The 20879-nt window shown below is 40.9% G+C and overlaps 3 protein-coding genes across 3 annotated transcripts in view; 2 read left to right on the top strand and 1 right to left on the bottom strand.

Moving 5' to 3' along the window:
* LOC139812081 (cilia- and flagella-associated protein 58) overlaps nt 1–20879 on the top strand; it is a 346663-nt gene that overhangs the window by 271677 nt on the left and 54107 nt on the right. The window lies entirely within an intron of this gene.
* LOC139811417 (uncharacterized) lies at nt 9520–12453 on the top strand. The gene is made up of 5 exons (XM_071775714.1): nt 9520–9883; nt 10036–10495; nt 10579–10683; nt 10995–11125; nt 11450–12453. The coding sequence occupies exons 1-5, from the start codon at nt 9793–9795 to the stop codon at nt 11716–11718; spliced, it is 1056 nt and encodes a 351-aa protein (XP_071631815.1). The 5' UTR covers nt 9520–9792; the 3' UTR covers nt 11719–12453.
* LOC139812006 (putative nuclease HARBI1) lies at nt 12346–14119 on the bottom strand. The gene is made up of 5 exons (XM_071776599.1): nt 13941–14119; nt 13641–13841; nt 13303–13557; nt 12979–13194; nt 12346–12883 (listed from the first exon to the last, which is right to left on the bottom strand). The coding sequence occupies exons 1-5, from the start codon at nt 14056–14058 to the stop codon at nt 12468–12470; spliced, it is 1206 nt and encodes a 401-aa protein (XP_071632700.1). The 5' UTR covers nt 14059–14119; the 3' UTR covers nt 12346–12467.

Genomic DNA, 20879 nt, shown 5'->3' with positions numbered 1-20879 from the left:
AGTTAAAATTGCGTGTGCGCAATTTGTTTTGGCTCTTTACGATGGTTTTGTAAAAAGGACTTCCAACTAGAGGGGATAACATCTCTGCGGTTAGCAGTAGAAAGGGCTAAGGCTATTAAAACCATTCAAGAAAATAGTTTCGATAGGAAGGGAGGTAATAATTTAAAGAAATTTAACAAAAATAAAAATAAAATGATAATAAAAACAAAGAAGAAAATAACTTCAAATTAAGGCGCGACGAGAATAATAAAAATAATAACAGATTTAAATTCGGAAACCAGAGAGAATGTTGGCTTTACGGGAAGACGGGCACTTCCGGGCAGAATGTCCTTCTCTGGGAATTGAAAAAAAGGGAAACACGGATTAGTCGAACTGAGCGGGGCGAGTTCGACATCGAAGAAGAATGCCCCGAAAGAAATTAATATTTATTCTTACAGGATTAACAGGGTAGTTCCAGGAAATAATTATTTTTGTTACAATGGTACTGTAGATAAAAAAAATTGTACTTTCAAATTATATACGGGCTCCGATATCTCTATTTTAAATAAAAGACAAGTCAGTTCCTCAAAACAGCTTATTCTGAGAGGTTGAGAATTGTTATTTAAGATATCCTACTTGAGAGGAACTTGTTAGTATCGCGTTTAAAGTATTCGCTAGAGTGGAGATAGGAAAGTTTTCGTTAAAAGTTCCTATGTTAGTGGCAGAAATTCCAGATTATTGTATTTTAGGAGTGGATTTTCTTAAGAAAATTAATTTAGAAGAGATCTTTAAACCTGTTTTAGGAATTGGGAAATAAAGTGTTAGAACAGAATTTTTGTGCTCGCGAATAACTGGGGTTGAAAAAGTTCCTGAATTTCTTAACGAACTTTTCCTTCAAAATTCGGAAGGATTAAGTGAATCACAAAAAAATGTTTTTGCTTCTTTTCTAACAGAATTCCAAGATGTGTTTTCGGAAGAAATTGTTTCGGGTAATTGTAAAGTTATTGAGCACACCATAAATCTTACTAAAGTAAGGCCAATTAAGCAGACTCCTAGACAAATTCCTATTAACATGCGTGAGGAAGTTGAATCGATTATTCAAGATATGAAATGTCAAGGGGTCATAAAGGAATCTTTAAATTCTTGGGTCTCTCCTGCAGTATTAATAAAGAAGAAAGTTGGTTTTTTAAGATTTTGTGTTGATTATAGGAAACTTAACGCAATAACAATAAAGGACCGTTATCCGTTGCCTAGGATAGATGATATTCTTGACCAATTGTCCGGGAATTCTTGGTTTTCTACTTTAGATCTGAAGAGTGGTTACTGGCAGGTAGGAATTTGTCCTGAGGACAAGGAAAAGACCGCATTTTTAATAGGAAGTGGCTTATGGCAATTTACTGTTATGCCCTTCGGACTTTGTAATGCTCCAGCTACTTTCCAGCGCCTTATGGAGAAAGTTTTGCGTAAAATCTTATTCAAGATTTGTATGGTTTATTTAGACAACGTAATTATTTACAGTAAGACTTTTGAAGGAATAATATACAATTTGAGGGAAGTGTTTCTTCGCTTACGAGCAGTTAACTTAAAAATTAATCCCAAAAAGTGCTCTCTTCTCGGCAGGAGAGTAAGATATTTAGGTTACATTGTTTCTGAGCAGGGAATTACTACTGATCCTGAGAAAATTTTAGCAGTGAAAAATTGATCTATTCCGCGGGAAAAGAAACACGTACGTAGTTCCTTAAGTTTTTGTTCCTACTACCGTAAATTTGTGAAGGGGTTTTCTTCAATTGCAAAATCCTTGTTCAGGTTAACTGAGAATCAATCTAAATTTGATTGGACGGAATCTTGTCAAAAAGCTTTTGATTCATTAAAACAAGTTCTAATTTTTTCACTAATCTTATCTTTTCCTAAAGATCAGGGAGAATTTATTCTTGATACAGATGCTTCTAATCATGGGATTGGTGCAGTGCTTTCCCTGTTCCAGGATGGCAAAGAAAGAGTTATTGTTTTTTACAGTCGAGTATTAACAAGTCAGAACGAAATTATTGTATAACCCGACGAGAGTTACTTGCCATAGTTGACTCTACGAAATCTTTTCATCATTATTTATATGGACGAAAGTTCTTAATCCGTACTGATCATATTTCTTTACAATGGTTAATGTCTTTCAGAAAATTAGAGGGGCAATTGGCTCGTTAGCTAGAAAGACTTTAGCAGTATGAGTTTACTATTTCTTATCGGAAAGGGTAATTACATGGTAACGCTGACGGGTTGTCTAGGCGACCTTGTTTAGTAGAGGGTTGTAGTTATTGTTCGAAAGTGGAAGCTAAGGAATCTTCGAATGAAAAAGGAGCAGCTCGTATAATCCTTAAAGGAGATGATTTGGAAGAATGAAGAAGGTATCAGTTGGAGGATCCAATTGTTTCAATCTTTCTACGTGCGAAAGAGTTAGGAAATCGCCCTCTTCGGGAAGAAATTACTTTGCAGGATGTTTCTGCTAAAATTTATTGGCTATATTGGGATTGTTTGAGATCGTGACAAGCTGCATCACGAAAACCGCTTTTGGTTGCATGTCTGCGCAAGCATGCTTGTAATAAATATTCGCTTAATTTCTCGCCTCTCATTTGTTACGTTAATATTCAGCATAGCATGGATCTTTCGTTATTTGCATTCGGGAAAATTGTTTGACTTGTCATCAATAATAAGGTCAGGCTTTGTTCAACGGTCCAAAGTATTTGCTCTTAGACAAAAGAAAGATCCATGCTATAAACAAAACGCGCGCAAATAAGTAACGATCCTCGGATCATCACGTGCAAACGGTGACGTCAGCGCGATGACGTAGGCCGCCGCTGGCCAATCACCCTCCCGAAATTCGGAGAAATTGACCTGGAGGGAGTTCGCCTCGGAGGTGATAAAAACACCGCCGCTGCGCCGCGGGATTTTTCGCTCGCAGATCACCGCTAGTATTTCGATACAACCGCTTTGCTTTACCGCTCATCACCACTTTACGCACTCGCTTGCTTAATTGCAATTTCGCCGCTTTCGCCGTGCTAGACTCTGTGCGCGCTCACGGCATTTTGCCTGAAAAGGAAACCAGTGTAAATAATTGTACATATTGAACATTGTATTTTTGTATTTTTGTACTTGCAGTTCCTCTCCGTTTCTTTTGTGGTCGTCCTCTACCGCGCGCTATCTCGCGCTACCGCGTGCTCTCGAACAGGGATACTTTAGTCCTGAAAAACGGGGTCTTTTTTAAAAGATGGGAATCACTTAATTTGAAGTCAAACATTTTTCAGATTATAGTTCCTAGGAGTCGGATTAAACATGTTTCGGTGGAAGCCCATGATTCTCCTTCCGGTGGACATTTCGGAATTAATAAATCTTTGGAAAAGATTCGAAGACGATTTTACTGGTCCACTTGCAAACGAGATGTCGAGAAATGGTGCCGGATTTGTAAAGTCTGTGCTAAGAAGGTAACTTCAGGAAAAGGAAAGTCACTTCTACAGATTTTTAATGTTGGTGTTTATGGGCGCTACTACTTATATTATACGGTATTCTACCTTATTCTATGGTGCGTGAGTCGGAGTTGGCCCATGGATTGTGAATCGCAAAGGGGTAGAAAGAAAGATGACACAGATTTGCATTTAACGATTGATATATATTTACACTATATACAACTGTGAATTTGTCAGTGCTTGTAATGTCATTTGCTTGAAAATAATTCTGCCTCCTGTCGTTTGGTCTGCGTGGCCGCGTTTATTCCTTCCTTCCTCATGCTAGTTTTTGTGAAAGTCGAAGGTGTCCGTGCGCCTAGGAAGTCGGCGAGCGTCCACGCGCTACTCTGTGTCCCGTAGCAGTCCGTATGTGACCTGAAACAAAGAGCTGGGCGACCAAGCGCCGTAGGTTGGCTGGCGTCTCGCGCCTCGTGCCAGGCGACTCGCGCCGAGTAGGTCGGCAAGCGTCTTGCGCTGTAACCGGGCGACTCGCGCCGTGTAGTTTGGCAAACGTCTTGCGCTGTAGCCGGGCGACTCGCGCCGTGAAGGACGGCAAGCGTCTTGCGCTGTAGCCGGGCGACTCGCGCCGTGAAGGACGGCAAGCGTCTTGCGCTGTAGCCGGGCGACTCGCGCCGAGGAGTTCGGAGAGCGTTAGTGTGCTACTGCCGAGGGCGTCCAGGCGCCTCGAGTCGGTGAGCATTCACGCGCTACTGCCGAACGGCGACCAAGCGCCTTGAGGGTCGACGAGCGTCTAGCGCTGTGGCCGGGCGACTCGCGCCGTATGTTTCGTCCAGCGTCTCGCGCTGTAACCGGGCGACTCGCGCCGTGTGTCAGCTAGCGGCTAGCGCTGTAAGCTGGCTTGGCGACTAGCGCCGAAAAGGAATTGTGTGTGGTCCGATCGGGGGCTTCCTTATATACTAGTAGGTGCGGAAATTTGAACTCGCGAAGATGCCCCGGCGATGCGACGCCTAGCGGCGTTGCTGCGAACTGCCGGTATTACAGGCATCGCGCAGGGTATCATTGTTAGCGCGGACCGCCACAGTGTTCCTTTTGAAAGAATTCAGTTGGATATTCTTAGTCTTCTTCCTACTTCTTCTTCTGGAAATCGTTACTTATTAGTCTTCGTCGACTGTTTTACTAAATGAGTGGAGGCTTTCCCATTAAAGAATATTAGAGCATACACGGTGGCAGAAATTTTTGTTAACCAAGTGATTTTTCGTTATGGTATATCTTTAGAGTTGCACACAGATCAAGGAAGAAATTTTGAATCAAAGATGTTCCAAGAATTGATGCGCTTGTTAGGAATTAAAAAGACTAGAACCACTGTTTTGCATCCTCAATCGGATGGACAAGTAGAACGGTAGCATCAGTAGCATCAGACTATTCTCCGAAGCTTTAGAACAATTGGGAAGGACCTTATAATAGTCAAAAAGTTAAACGAGGTAGTTTTCTGTATTCAAAGGTCAAAAAGGCATAGGAGCAAAATGGTACACGCCGATAGGTTGGCTCCCTTCCATGAAAGACGAATTTAGGGTAGGAAAATCTTTTTCTAGAAAAGTTAGGGGCCCTGTCAAAAAATTATTTTTATTAATTTGGATATTATTATTTTCTTTTTTTTAATATAATTTAAAAAACAAATTTGTGGTTTTAGTTTTCTTTCCACAGAGAAGTGAGACGTGAGCGTTGGAATGTTGCTACTTAAGAAATTTTGGAAGAAGCGTGCCGCTTGGGAAGTGGAAAGGAGTGGATGATTGCGCCTAGGAAGTCTGCCCTCCCCGCAGTTTTTGAATCGTGGTTTTCCCGCGGGGCGAAGGGTGAATGCCAGGGCGGAGACTTAGGGAGTCCTTGTAGAGGACGTTGGGTCCACAAAAGTCCCCCCCCCCCTTGTTCAGAAACTTAGGCGCACCCCAAGGAGAAGAACGGTCAACCGCAAAAACAAAATAAAGAAGAAAATTGGGCGCTAGAGCCGGCGAATCGTTGAGTTAAGAAGGCCCAGCTCAGAAAACAGGGCAGAGTCCAAGGTAAGAGCAGGAAGACACGCCGAGAACCCGAGAGACGACGTCGAGCTAAGGAAAGCAGGGAAGCCCCACGTTGGGAACTCCCCCGTTTAATTGTCGGGACGACAATCTGGAAGAGCGGGGGAGGATAGTGTTACGTCCTTCGGCTTCGCGTGAAGCGTTCTCCGGATTGAAGATGCGAGTCGGGAAGAGATCGCGGATCGTTCCTTGACGACCGCGTTGTTTACGGCCTTCGCCTGTTTGATTCTGTTTTGGGCTTCCGCTTCGTTCTGACGTGACAGCCCGTGTTCTCAAGTTGTACGAGTTACTGTAATAAATAAGTTCCTTTTCGTAACACGGAGTTCCTTCTTTTGCGCGAGTGCTCGGCGAACGTTGAGTGAGCGTGTGCGAGTGTTGTGGACGTACGGACGAGCGTAACAATACTAAAAGCTCATCAAAATCAGAGAGGGCCACTTCCGTGGGTTTCCTTATAAGATTAAAAAGTCAAATTGATTCTTAAAGTAGGTAAAATAATACCTCTGACACATCCAATTAAAAAAAAATTATGCTTCACAAAATGGCAATAACTAGTAATTGAACTAGTAAGTGAAAAATTAAAAATTTCTAACTGTTAAGAAATGATTTTTGATGGTGGTAATATAAGTAAATCGTTTGCTTTTGTTTATAGTATATGTTAGTGCTGGTCTACAACCTTGTTTTAAAGGGTATTTAAGCTCTAAGCTGTAAGAAATTGACCAATCACAGTCGAGTATTCTTCTCACATTCGTGTGATGGTTACTGTGCAATTTTTTACGGCTTAGAGCTTAAATACCCTTTATAGCAAGGTTGTGGACCAGCACTTATGTAAACAAATGATTATTTTACACTTTTACTTTAATATTTACAAAAGATATTCTCTATACTTTTTTTTCATTATAGCTTATAGTTTTATATTTCAAAATGGCAATTTTTATGAAGCTATTTATGTCAGAATTAAATATTTTTATATGCTAATTTCATACTTTGTTCTTAATTTTTATACTCAAGTGTTTTAGCAAAAAAAAATCAGCATTTATATTCATCATATTACGTCTAAATTCCGAGACTTTTTTGTATTTGTTCGGGCTACGCTCCCTGTATTCACTCATGCCGCTCGCCGGTTTTGGAATTCTGTACCCGCTACTGTTTTTCTTCCGATCATTCACTGATAGCGTGCTCGTTGAAGTAAACCTGCGTGATTTTTCCTTTCTCACCTCTTCTGATGTATTGCTTTATGTGGCTCTACTGGTTAAGTTCAATTCGCTTGAAATAAAGCGGCAGTACACATCGCAAATCATGATCTCTTATTCTTCTGCCTAACCAGGAGTCATTCCGATGGCTCACATAAATCCGTAGATCCTCTATTCATATTCTCAATCAAAAACATTTTTGGTCCTTCGAGCCGGATTCGCGGAGTTTGCTAATCTCGTCCCAAGTCCACGCGATTATAAAATGTTATGCCGAATGATTCGCCTACGCTCTATATCGTCGTTATAACGATCTCGCCCCGCGAGAGCGACTTTCCATCCGAGTGCGACTTTCGCGAGTACCGTTGTGTGACGCCTCGATGATATTCGAGAACGTGAACGTGCGCTAGTTCTGTTTAGCTCCAATTGAGTCTCACGAAAATAGCCTCCTTCGACAACCTTGTAGATCGTTAGTATAATCTTTTTGGCTTGATTTCCCCCGTTGAAAATCTGCGTAAACTAGGCCCTTCGAAGCCGACTCGCGGTGTCGTGGAGAGTCGCAGAGGCGGTCTCAAAGCTAACTGGGAGAAATTTCAACTGCATCATGACTACTTGATTAAAGCCCGTAATGCCGAGATCGAGAAGCTCCCGTACTTCGCCGACGATCTTTACGCAACGTGTGAAGAGAAATTCCTTGATGTAAACGGTACAATGATTGATCTGTTGGAAAGTATTGATCGCATGAATCAGAATACAACTCCCAATGAAGCCTCTCTGAACGCATCTGCTGGATTTCACTCTCGACGATTACCTCGAATCGAATTGCCGAAATTCTCTGGCGACTACGCTCAATGGAGTCACTTCCGAGATCTTTTCATTCCTTCGGCGGGCTCGTTCGATCGTAATATTATGCATCGTTTCTCGTTCTTGAGATCACTAAAAGATTACTAAGTAGATGTTTAGAGTTAGACCTAGGTTCTGTTCTTAATATAAGCACGCTTTATATAAGCACACTTTTATATTGGTACACACGCCCGTATACAAATGTTTATCTAAATATACTTTTTCTAAGTTAATATTGCCTCTGCAAACGTATTGTTCTTCTTGACAATAGGGCGATTATAAAATCTGTCAAAACCCATTGACTTTTCCGATCATCCCGCTAGACTCTTGATAACTGCTAAGTCCACTTCTTTCTTAAAAGCAGCGGACGTGGCCGCGTGTCAAATACTACAATGTGGGCCATAAGCTCCGCCGATGCCACATTTCCCTAAAAAGGGAATTCCCGAATCTACCTACTGATTGTGTTTTTTGACGCTGCTTTGTACGGTTTTCTGGTCGTGATAAACAGCAAATCGATCGATCCTCGGAGTTTTTTGTAACAACTAAATATCTCTCGAGAGTAACGGTTACACAAAGTTTCGGATTTTTTCTGAATGTCGGTAAAGTCAGCAATGGTTGACAGGACCCTGACCGCGTTGTTTTTATTCTGTCTGGAATTTATTTCATATCCATTGCTTATTTCTCGAATGTCACTGATTTTTATAAGAGATAAAGTCTGCTTTCTATGTGCTGTCACTATTGCCAGAAGAACAACTAATTTATCTGTAAGATCCTGCAAACTAAGGTTTTCTAATGGATATAACTTCTCTAATTCTTTTAGTACAGGCTCTAGATCATAAATCCTTTGATATTTAGCCTTTGTTGGCTTTTCATTAAACATGTCTGTTAAAAATTTCGAAATTATGGGGTTTTTTCCCACTCTATCACCGCAAATCAATGACAGCGCCGATCTACATGTGTTCAAAGTTCAATAGGACGCACCAGCCTTATATTTTACAGTCAGCCAATCAACTACTTGACTGATTTGTGGAGCAAACATATCGAAGTTTTTCGCTATGCTAAACTTAGCTCAATCTTCTAAAGATTTCGAGTATTGTTTAAAAGTTGATTGAGTTACTGAGTTTAAAAGTAATTCTACTGCGTCTTCATTGATGTTTAGCCTTCGGAAGTTTTGCTGGGCAATCTCCCGGCCACTAAAATCATTTTCCCTGCTAATAGATGATAAATTTTTCTACAAGCAGAGAGTCAAAGATTTTGATTAGGCTCAAAATATAATGGTTATGATACCAGCATTGATTTCCATAAGGGAAACCAAGGCTGTGATTTCCAGTAGAGTACGATTAAGACACCTTGAGCTTGATTCGCTTATATTTTTCTTAATACTCTCAATATTAAAGCAAATGGGGAGAACGCATAAAAGTTGTACGTCCATTTGATCGTAAATGCGTCAACACAGAAGGCCTCGGATCACTGTGCCACGAACAAAATTTTTTGCATTTTTTGTTGTTCCTTGCTGCAAACAGGTCAATTCAGGTACTCCGAATCTTAGTACAACGGCTTGGAAAGCCCAAGGCATCAACTCTCACTCCGTCTCAATATTGGTAATTCTAGATCCTTGGTCGGCCTCAACATTTTATTTTGACGCTATGTATGATGCTGTGATCCATAGGCTGCGTCGCTTGCAACATTGCTAGATTTTCCTGGTTATACTGTTGAGATGTAGGTATTGGATGCCTCCCATTTGATTAATATACGTCACAGTCGTAGTGTTATCAATTCGTAGCAATATCTGACAGTCATATTTTGTTGCTGCAAAACATCGTAATGCGTAAAAGACCGCTACCAATTCCAAATAATTAATATGAGCCTTTCGCTCTGATTCATCCCAAGCTCCATACGTAGTTTCGTCATTGCACGCAGCACCCCAGCCAGTTAATAGGTTTGTTCTTTTCGGCTGAACTCGTTGCACTAGTTCAAGAAGTGTGCACTGAAGCGTTCTTTTCGACACTAGAGACCAGTAGTGACGTCATGTAATGCTGTTCTTTTCAACAATACAACCGAACGCAGTGTAACAGTTCACTGTACTTCTTGCCCCAGGTCTTGAGCAGGGTCAGCCAGTGCAGTGCAGAGTTTAGCAGTCAATTTGGAATAGTAAACAGAAATTTATAACCTAAAGATAAAATATTAAAGAAATATTTTCTCAACCGAGGACAAACGGAAAAAACCCCCTATTAAAGAAATAAACGAGAAAAAATGGAAGACCAAGAATTTGCTGTGATATCAAAAGATTCAAGTGGAAACATTTTAGTAGATGTAAACGGATTTGTCACATGTACTTTGGAAGGTACGAAAATTAATTATCTAAACATAAATATAAGTAAATATAAAAACTTTAATATATATATAAATATATAGTATTTCAATTATTTTAATATAATAAATACATTTAATGTAAAAAATTATACATATAATGTTTGTTGATATTTATTTTTTAAGGAGGTTTGCAATTTCAAGTACCATATAAAGAAATAGATTTTACTTGTGATGGATTAGAATGTACTGTTGACAATAGAAAAGTATATGTAAAATTACATGAAACTACAAACAATACATCAATAAATAAAGAAAATATAATATCTCCTCCAGTAATACAAAATGAAAATAATACGATTATACAAGAAAAACGTAGAATAGATGATACTTTTGCTTGGACCGATGCGAGTACCAAATTGTTTTTAAGTATATACAAAGAAAAAATAGAACTTTTGATAAACCGAAAAATCAAAACAAGAAAAATATTATGGGACAAAATACGTGAAGTTATGCAATCAGAAGGATACAATGTTACAGTTATTCAAATCGAAAACAAATATAAATCTCTTGAAAGGTCATTTAAAAACATGATTACAAATAATAAACAGACGGGCAGAGGGCGTACAACATGTCCATATCAAGCGTAAGTTTCAATTTTTATTGTAATTTGAAAACTTGTAATATATAAAGGATTAATATATAAATTAACATTATTTATTATTATAGGGAATTAACAGAACTTTTAGGTTCTAAGCATAATGTAGAATCTTTGGCTGTTTCTGGCAGAGAAGGTTTAATTTTACGAGAAAATGTGAGAGCAAGTACATCTCAGTAGGTTTATTTAATATTTTTTTACTTAAAAAAGTATATAAATAAATATTAATATACAGGAGATAGCCCACACATAATTCTTTACAGCTTGATATCTTGGAAACTATTTTATCGATTTTAAAGGTTTTGAATGTTTAGGTCTTGAATTAGATCTGAAGACCTTTCAGATCTACACAATTCAAGACCTAAACCTTTTAATGAAATAGTTTCCAAGATATCAGACTGTAAAGAGTTATGTGGACTACTCTGTATAATAATTAATATGTTATTAACATTTAATGAACATAAATCTATATGTTATATTATTGTAGATTTATTTCTGATCCAAATACAAATTCAGATGAAAATTCAAACATACTATCTCATAATATACAAGAGGAAAATGATAATGCAATCGAAATAGGAATGACGAGGGACACTACTACAGGAAGTAATTATACCAGCAAGGTATAATGAAATATATTCCATTAACGAGAAAGACTCTATTTTTATATTCGACAACGTTTGGCTAATGTGACAATTCGACCATTGGTTTTGAACCCATCCATGGTCGAAAAAGTCTTGACGATTAATCTGACCAAAATCAATGGTCGAATTGTCACGACATTAGCCAAACGTTGTCGAATATAAAAATAGAGTCTTTCTTGTTTATTAATTATTGGCGAAACAATTACATATAATTTTCTATATTTCATTAATGTAAAAAAGATAATTATATATAATTTCAAACATGTTACATGTGTACATATATATATATTTTTTATAGATTATTACAAAGCAAAAGCGAAAAAAATAGGGAGTACTGCACGAATAGTAGAAAAGTGTCAAGAAACTGTTGAAAAGTTTATAAATGATGCTGCGCAAGAAAAAGGAAATAAATTAGAAATACAAAGGCAAATACTTACAGAGTACAAAGAAATGAGAATTAGTTACGAGCAATTTCTGAAGAAAATACAAGAACAATTAGAAACTTCAAATAAATTAAGAGAAGAAAAAAATATGCTTTTAAAGGAACTTATAAACAGACAAAAATAGACAAAACAGAACTTATAAACAGACAAATAGAAATAGGATTTAAACCAAAGAAAATAAAGAAACCAAAGGAAGAAAGGAAGATATATAAATTACTGTTCGTTTTGTTTATTATGTTTAAGTAATATTTACGTTTTTTTAAATTTTATTTTCCTTATAATTTACAAATGTAAAAAATATGTTTTGGCGAGGGAAAGAAAGAGAAAAGGCTACGTTTATTTATAGAATGTAACCGGCGATTGTAAAACCAGAATTATTTTGGTTGATGCGTGAGCGCGCGATAAATTTTATCAATACGAAAATAAGATAAATATCCTAGAACAGGTTTTCAATTGGGCGAGTAAGCGCGCAGTCTGCCACCGTGGAAACGATTATTTAATTTAACCGTTATATTCTATTTTCTAGTTTTCACACATAACATAACACATTACAAGTTTAAGAACATTAATTAGAAAATGACAATGCGATAAAGTCGAGCGGTCTCACGGGACTAGATCATGACGAATTAAGCATTCGAAAACAAGTGTGGCTAGCTAGAATTAATTAACACAAAACTCTAAATTGGTTCGATCCACCATCGATTCGCGAATGAATCCGAGTCAGGACGGAGTTTATTATGTTTAAGTAAAATTTACGTTTTTTTTTTAATTTTATTTTCCTTATAATTTACAAATGTAAAAAATATGTACAGATAAAAGTTGGTTACAAAATATTTGAAATATAATAATGCATTTTTTATTATGTTTACTTGTTTATTGAATATTCAATTGGCGGCATATTTCGTCGCGAATATGTATTCCAGTTTCATTTTCTCTTGGTATTTCATTAATGCGCTGTTCAATATGTTGACCTTGCACTTCAATATCTGGATATTCATCCTCCATAGGTGCTTCAAAATATTCTACTTCTCTTGCGTTCGCCATATTATGAAGTACACAACAGGCGTGTATAATGCGGACCATTCTTATTATATCGCGTAACTTAAAATGATATAATTGCCTAAACCGTTGTTTCAGACAACCAAAAGCGTTCTCTATAACTACGCGACAAGAACTCAATTTTTGGTTAAAATTTCTTTGTGCACGTGTTAAATGCCCATTATCTCTGTATGGGACAATTAATTGTTTTAGGCAGGGATACGCACTGTCCCCTAATAGGTAGTAATTATCTAAAAAAAGATTAATAACATTTCAATTAATAACTTAGCTGTCAATCGTTCTTATAATTTTAATCACGTTTTATTTAATGTACTTTGTAACTAACCTCCGCAAAGTTCACGAAGATCATTACGAATTGGTGAGTTTCTAAATACCCTTGCGTCATGAACGCTACCAGGATATCCGACGAATACATCAATAAATTTCATGTTGTGATTGACTACGCCTTGAAGATGCAACGAAAAATATTGTTTCCTATTAATATACGAGTTAGGATCTTCTATAGGTTTATCTACTCTAATATGAGAACCGTCTATAGCACCTAAAAAAAATTAAAAAAACAGATATCAAACAGAATGAAACAAAATCAATAGAAATATCAATATAAATATGAACAAAAATGTAAATATCGATTAAAATAATAAAATACCGATTACACCAGGAAACTCTTTCTCATAGTGATAATAAAAAGCTGTTTCTTCTTTTTCATCTGCAGTTGGATATCGAATAATATTGAGTGCTAAAGACATAATGAAATCAGTTACTCTAGTAATAATTTTATGTAAAACGCTAATAGTTATCCCAAATCGATCAGCCACATCGCGATAACCGGCACTTTCATGGCCTACAAACCATAGATAACATAAAATGTGTTTTTCTGCAGTTACTTTTAAACGTCTTCCTTCTGTAAAAGTAATATATGCGTTATGATCGTATTCTCTTTTTAAAAGATTATTAAATAAAAACAATTTTTTAATATACCCGTACCTTGTAAAGAAGTAAATATCTCAGATACATGGAATTGGTCTATTAAATGGTATGCTACTTCTCTTGATAAACGGAAGTGCATAATAAAATCAATGTTGTTATAATTTCGAATAACGTTTTCCACATAATTATGTATTCTTACGTGTTCTATTCGTTGAATCATTCCAAGAATTGGATGAAATATTTGCAATTCATTGTAATCTAAATATAAAATATAATTCAGGTTAGAGGTTAGATTACCTACATCTTTTTAAGATTTTTATTTTGTTCGTAATAAATTTGTTATAAATTTCGTATTACCTTCTTCAACATTATCTTCATTCAGAATTGGTGGTAATGGTGGTAATAAATAAAAATCTTTTTCATCTGAAGACGCAAGTTCTAACTCTACAATTCTATCATCTACAACGTGCGCCATTGTATTGACTTCTGCACTATTGTGTTCTTTTCACTGTTACAGTGTTCTTGCACTCATGAAAATTTGTGCTGTCCTTGCTTGTACTGCTGCAGTTCTAGTGCCTGAACTAGTGCAACGAGTTCAGTCGAAAAGAACAAACGTAATGACGCATCTGAGAATATTTCCAGTTCATACTTCTGCTGTCTGATTGGGTTGATAGTGTGGCGACGCCAGCCACGCCATTGGTCAGAAGCCTCCGACCAGTCAGCAACCATCTACATGGTTGTGCGCTTAACGGGCCGATACCCTGTGCATTTGTGAACGCTTGAGATATCGTTCAGTTGTCTCTACGGTCTCTTCTAGTACATACCCAACTAGTGTGGCGACGCCAGCCACGCCATTGGTCAGAAGCCTCCGACCAGTCAGCAACCATCTACATGGTTGTGCCCTCAACGGGCCGATACCCTGTGCATTTGTGAACGCTTGAGATATCGTTCAGTTGTCTTTACGGTCTCTTCTAGTTCGCACACGTTGATCTGTACGCGGCATCTTGAAAGTATTGTAACACGAAATCTAAATATATATACGTAGTGTGGAATTCCGAAGCAATCATTCTTGCGAACCCCCACAATAGCATCGGATATATGCAACTTTCACCAAACAAAGTCCAAATTTAGTGTCGCAGACAGTCTCATTTTAGCATTATAGTTTCCTCTACTTTTCAACAACGTCAAATACTTTTGGCATTCAAATCCCTTAGAATAAAAATTAAAGTAATTTAAATCGACTGACTGACAATGTATAACGTCTTTCCGATGTGAACATTGAAAATTGCGATGAATATCACCACAGCCCCAGTGGTCGAATTGGCACGACACTCGCACAGTATACGGGAGGTTCCAGGTTCGAACCCTGGCTGGGGTGACATTTTTTCGCAATAAAAATTTAAAAACTATTTAATTTAGAAATTACTACAATTGACCAAAAGCCTTGGTCAAAATTAATAATGTCTCGATGATTAATCCGAAAAAGTGCTGTGTGAATCCGACAAAGCGGTTGGCTCACAGTTTTTCAATGTTCACATCAGAAAGACGTTATATATTGCCAGTCAGTCGATTTAAATTACTTTAATTGTTATTCTATATACTGGCGAAGATAATTCATTATTCCCCTTAGAATAAATCCAGCCGTATTGAACAGCTGGACAGACTGCCGTGATATTGCCCACAATTTGAGCAAATTCTCGAATGGTGCAAGACTGTAAAGTTTTAAATTTTGTAATTAATGACAAGATCAACTGTTTTTTCTTCTCCGGAAGCTTAAGAGTCATGCAACTATAGTCTACAATAAAACCAAGAAACTGGCATCTTGTGCTCGGAATTAAATTATTTTTGCTTTCATTAATTAAGAACCCCAAAGACTTTAGAACCTGCTGCGTTGCCTCAATATTTTTTTAGCATTCTTCGACATTTTTTCTAAGATACCACCATTATTCAGATAAGCTACCGATTTGAAACCCTTTTCTTTCAAAAAAATCACTACCGGTTTTGTGATTTTTTTGTACAACCACGGAGCCGTATTCAGTCCGAAGAGAAAACACACGAATTCCCACACACCTCTTGTAAATGAGGTTCGTCCCTTAGATTTAACGAAGTATTTTTAACTGTTTTTAATTGAACTGGCGGTTTATCGAATTTAATTTTGTATCCGGATATACTATTTAAAATGAACTTATCCGATGTGATTCTAGACCAAGCTTCAATATAGTGTCTTAATCGTCTTGCTATTTTCCCAACCTCTACTTCGACGTTGTCAAAGCTCAGCTGTGCAGTCGGCTGTTGAATTTGCGTTTGCGCTGGTATGGAACGATGTTTCTCGTGAACTTTCCTCTGGATACGTCCTCTGAGGTGCCTTGCGGTTGTAGCTCGCCTGTGACTGGTTGGACGACTTCGCAGGCGGGCCCCTCCAGTTTAAACCTGAACAAGACCTGAAAGGCGGCTTTTTCTCTGTTGCTTGAGTCTTCAACGACAAACCCACTTTTTTCACCAATTTAGCTGTCTTCACTCTTTGGGATAGTGTTGAACCAAACAGAAACTCATCAGTTTCTGCTTTCTCGAGAAGGGTTTTAGCTTTTTTGTCGATCCTAGAGTAAATAAAGGCCTTCCTCGCTTTGGTGAGTTGTTTAAACAGCTCACACATGAGTCCGCCTGAATCTGTTAAAGCTGTTAAAAGCTCTTTCCTGTCGATCTCGGCTTTTTTATCGTTGAGAATCATATTGACTGCTTTTCCCAGTGACGACAGGCTAGCGCCATAGAGATCCTGGTCAATTGCCAGATATTTATCTCGTTTCTTCATTGTGTCATTCACGATTGCTTCCACTTCTAGATTTAACTTAGATGTGTCAATGGGACAATTTACGTGAGTACATTTTGAAAAATTCAATTTTGCTCTCTTTATAGATGCCTTTGGCGAGGACTTTCTTCCAAGTCTCTGCCGGTTTTGGATGAAATACAAATTCCTCCTCGTTGCTAGAGAGCCTTTCGCCAAGAATCTCCAAAGTCTTCTCATCCAACTCGACAAAGTCTTCGTCTTTTTCGAGTTCTGTCACTTCCAGATTATTAAAGTTTTGATTTCTACTCTCGTTTTCTTTATCTCCCTCATCGAGCGGAGGATTTAAGTCAATGTTTAGAGGAACATCTGGAAGTGCAAAAGATCTAGGTTATAAGCTGTCAATTCATTGATGCAAAAGAGAACGTTATTCTTTATATAACCTAGTCAGTTCGTACGGAATTGTCTCGCCTCTCGTGTGAGCTCACCGCCGATAAGATTGCCTCAATCTTAATGAAGAGGACATCCAATTAATAGTCAAATTATACCTTACTTGCATCTTTTGAGACTGACGAAATAGTAGTAGAGCCGTACCCGGATTTGCGATAAAGCGAAGCTCGAAGGACCAGGGGAGATGTGTAAAGTCTCCCCAAAGCGAAAGTTAAGTTATGCAAATGCGACTCACCGTTCGTTGTGCCGTCGACTCCTGGAGGCTTCGTCTCGGTCGCGATCGGGCTCGTGCAGCAACGCAAGCAGGGCAGCAAGCAAAGCGAAAGCGAGGCAGGCAGCAGTAAGTTAAGGCAGGCAGCAAGCAAGCAGGAGTAAGCAGGCAAAAGCAGCACACAAGCAGGCCGAGAAAGTAGGCGATCGCACTATCTCGCGACTCCGGATATTAGCGCAAGTCTCCCTGCTCCGATAATCTCTCTGTGCTCCGTTAATCTCTCTGTGCTCCGAGACGTCGTAACGATGAGTGCCGAGAGCTCGCGGCGCTGGAACAGTGTCGCGAGCGAGTACTTATTCTTCAGGCCGGTGCCCTCGTGGGGTGAGCGAGGGCAGCACCGATTGGTGAGTCGCGCAATTATCGATTCCGCGTTGATCGCGATCCGCCGACGTTTCGCGCGAGTCCCCGAAATACTTAATACTAGGTACGCAGGAATGCTATATACAACGAGTAACGAGACTAAACAATTAAGTATGATACATGCATCTATCTACAGTTTGGTGAGCGCCAAACAAGTATCATAGTTTCGACTACTTGACGGTGATACATTTTTATCTTTTTTAATCAATTTCTCTTGAATTCTTTGCTTTTTTCGTAGCCTTTTCACTGAGGGAGAACGCACTCTTTCTTTTTCGCTTCCTCATAGAGGAAACTTTGTTTTCGTAAATTCGTATATGAACCTTTGATTGCGTATAAAGTTGGCTCTAATCAACCAAATTAAAAAATATATATATAAAATAAGGGTAGAGAAGAGAAACCAAAGAAAAGATTATTTTTTTAGTTTTTGATGCTAATATGTTCAGAGTGTTCTAAAACGTCAAAACATTGCAATATTGCGAAATTACTCCTACCAGGCACTCTGCTTCCGCGTCGACGTCCCCGATTTCCTCGGCGTCGTCGCCCTCCTCTCCTCAAGCCTGGACAAGGATTGCCGCCTTGAGCAAATCCCAGAGCGTGGCCCCTTCGATCGGTACGCGGGGAACCCCACATTGAGGACTTTGCGTTGAAGTCCCCCGCGACCATGACCAGGCCAGGCAGGCATCTGCGGACGCACGCGTCCAGCTCGTAGAGCATCCGCTCGTACCTGACCCGATCCCACCTCGGAGGGGCATATACTCCCACGACGAAAATGAGCCCCCACTTTACTGCCACAAACCCATTCCCGGCCTCGATGGGATTGCACGGGGGAGAGTGTGGCAGTGTCCTCCATGTTATTGTGGCAGAGCCGCTACTGTCCACTGCCCAGCATGGGTGGTTCGCTGGGACCCGGTAGGGCTCCGTTACAATTCCTAAACCACACCCACGTTCCGCCAGGGTATGCACGAATAGATCCTGTGCGGCGCGGGCGTGGTTCAGATACGTCTGCAGAATCGGCAAAAACATTTTACTCTGTCCTCGAGGGGTCCTCCACCCTTGCCCTCGCCGATTCTGCCGTTACCGCCTCCACCTCCATAGACTCGATGAGCCTCTGGTTTGTCGGGGGAACCACTAGCCCCTTTGACTCTTCCCTACCTTTATCTGCTTCCGCGGTCTTGGACGCGGCCGTGGGTTTGGAGATTTTTGGGGGCTTGACCTTGCCCCCGGCGACCTTGTAGCCGTTCACCCTCTCCGAACTAACTACCCTGGGCTTGGCCTTAGTGCCCAGCGCCGTCGTGGACGCCTTAGACTTCTTTCTCGGCGCCAACGTCGATGGTCTTTCTCCAGCGGCGCCTTTTTCCGCGCCGGCTGTCGTCTTCTGAGCCGCCTCTTTTCCCTTTTTCGAGGGGGCTGCTCCTTCCTTGCTTTTTCTGCCGCCGGGGCAAGACTCGCTGCCCACCCCACCCGATGATTGCTGGACAATCTCCGATTGACGCAGATGGCACACCTGAAAAGGGCCTCGCATATCCGAGCCGGGTGGCCCGTTTCGCCACACCGGTAACACGCACCGGTGCGGTCAGTCGCATCGCTACAGGTATTCCTGGTATGCCCAAGCTCCAGGCATCTGTAGCACTGCAATGGGCGCTTGCCCAACATCTCTATTTTGGCACTTGCCCAGCCCATTGCAATACGGCTTTCCTTCGTGACCGCGTTCGCCGTGACCAACGGGCATTTGACGAACGCGGTACAGAGACCGTTCGGCATCTTCCGGATCGGCCCCACCGCTACACTCGAGGGGTACGTATCCCCCTTAATGGCCAGAGTGTTCCGGACTTCCTCCTCTGTGACGGATTTGTCAAATCCGCTCACTCTGAGCTTGGCTGTCATAACTGGTCGCCTGACCCGAACTCCTTTCTTCCCGGCCAGAACTTTGGCCATATTAGCCGCCAGAGCATCCGCCTTAGCGGCGCTATCTTGCCAGGATAACTCCAAGCTCAAGGCCCCTGTGGCCGTTTTTCTGACATTTGGGGATTTTACAATCCCCAAATCCGACAGTTTTATGGCCTTCCTCACCTGGGCCATGTACCCCCGTACTCCTCCTTCGGGCAAGTTAGTGTGACTGCCGCCGTCCTTGGTGCCCTGCGCTTGGCCTTCTTGGGCTTAGACGGGGCAGCGCTTTGGCTGGCCGGTTTGCCACTGGGTTGTTTTCCTGGCTTGTTTTCCGCTTTCCCGGCGGTTTGCTTTACCGGGAATTTTGGCTTTCCGGCCCCCGCCTTCTCTTTCCTTCCCACGACCTTGGACCACGGCGTAACTTCTGTGTCCCCCGTGGGAGTAGGTGCAATAACGGGGAGCTGCGACGGGGTCCCTTCACCTTCCGTTCCAGACTCTCCTTCCCTTCCTTAAGAGACGCCTTCTCCGGCTCGTTTTTCTTAGCGGTCTTGGCGTTCTAGTTGCTTTTCCCGATTACACCCTCCGGGTCGACGGACCTCTCGTTCTTGGGAAGGTTTTTCGCCTTCTCGTCCTTCCCTGTGGGAACTTGGGGAACTATTTCCGACAATTTTCGGAAGAGCTTCTCCTCCAATTTTCCCACTTTCTCGTTGATGCACGTCACCAGCATCTGTGCAAGGCAATCCTCCATTGTCTTCCCTACAGCACTTGGGCTGCATCCGCGTTCACCTCCCTGGTGGGCATTGCGGGCGGCACTGCTGGATCGATCGCCATCCTTTTCCCTTGTATGGCTGGTCTTACCGCCTCCAGCATGCCCTCCAGAGCAATCTGCTCTAAGACCTTGTCTCGCGAGCTCTTGATCACTTCCTCCGTTTCCATGGCAGAAGCCGGTGGTAGGTTCTCCACTTCTTCCGGAGGTTGCGGGGTGACCTCTGTCGGAAGCTCATCCTCTTCCGCCATCGGAGGTTCAAGTTCTTCCTCCGAAGAAGGTATGTTGAACCTTTTCCTCTTTGCGCCCTTGTCACGCTCGAGCCGCGGCCAGCGCTCTACTGCCCGCCCGTCCATCTGGGCCTGCATCTGCTCTATCTTCGCGCGTTGGTTCTGCATCTCCCGCTCAACTTGCGCGTATCGCTTCCAGTCCTCGAAGGGCCTCGATCTCTCTCTCCTGAAGGGCAATCTTCTCTCGCAGCCTCTTTAACTCGACGTCTTTTACGAGGCCGCCCTCCGGATTTTCAACCCTTTGTACGAGATGAGAGATCGCGACCTTAATTGTCGCGGCCGACTTATTAAGTCTTGCTCTCATGCCGCCATGGAGATTTTTTTACCTTTCGGTGACCAGGTCGATCGCGTTTACCGCCTCTAGGATGGCTGCTGGAATCGCGTCTATAAAGACGAATCTCATCTTTTCATCCGCCTTCTTCTCCGCAATTACCCTATTGCGTAAGAGGTCAGCAGGTACCACCGCCTCATGCACCTGCTTCATTCCCTG

This window comes from Temnothorax longispinosus, chromosome 4, assembly GCF_030848805.1.
Source record: "Temnothorax longispinosus isolate EJ_2023e chromosome 4, Tlon_JGU_v1, whole genome shotgun sequence".
NCBI classification, from domain to species: domain Eukaryota; kingdom Metazoa; phylum Arthropoda; class Insecta; order Hymenoptera; family Formicidae; genus Temnothorax; species Temnothorax longispinosus.
The sequence above is the reverse complement of the archived record's forward strand: the minus strand, read 5'-3'. Positions and strand labels throughout refer to the sequence as shown.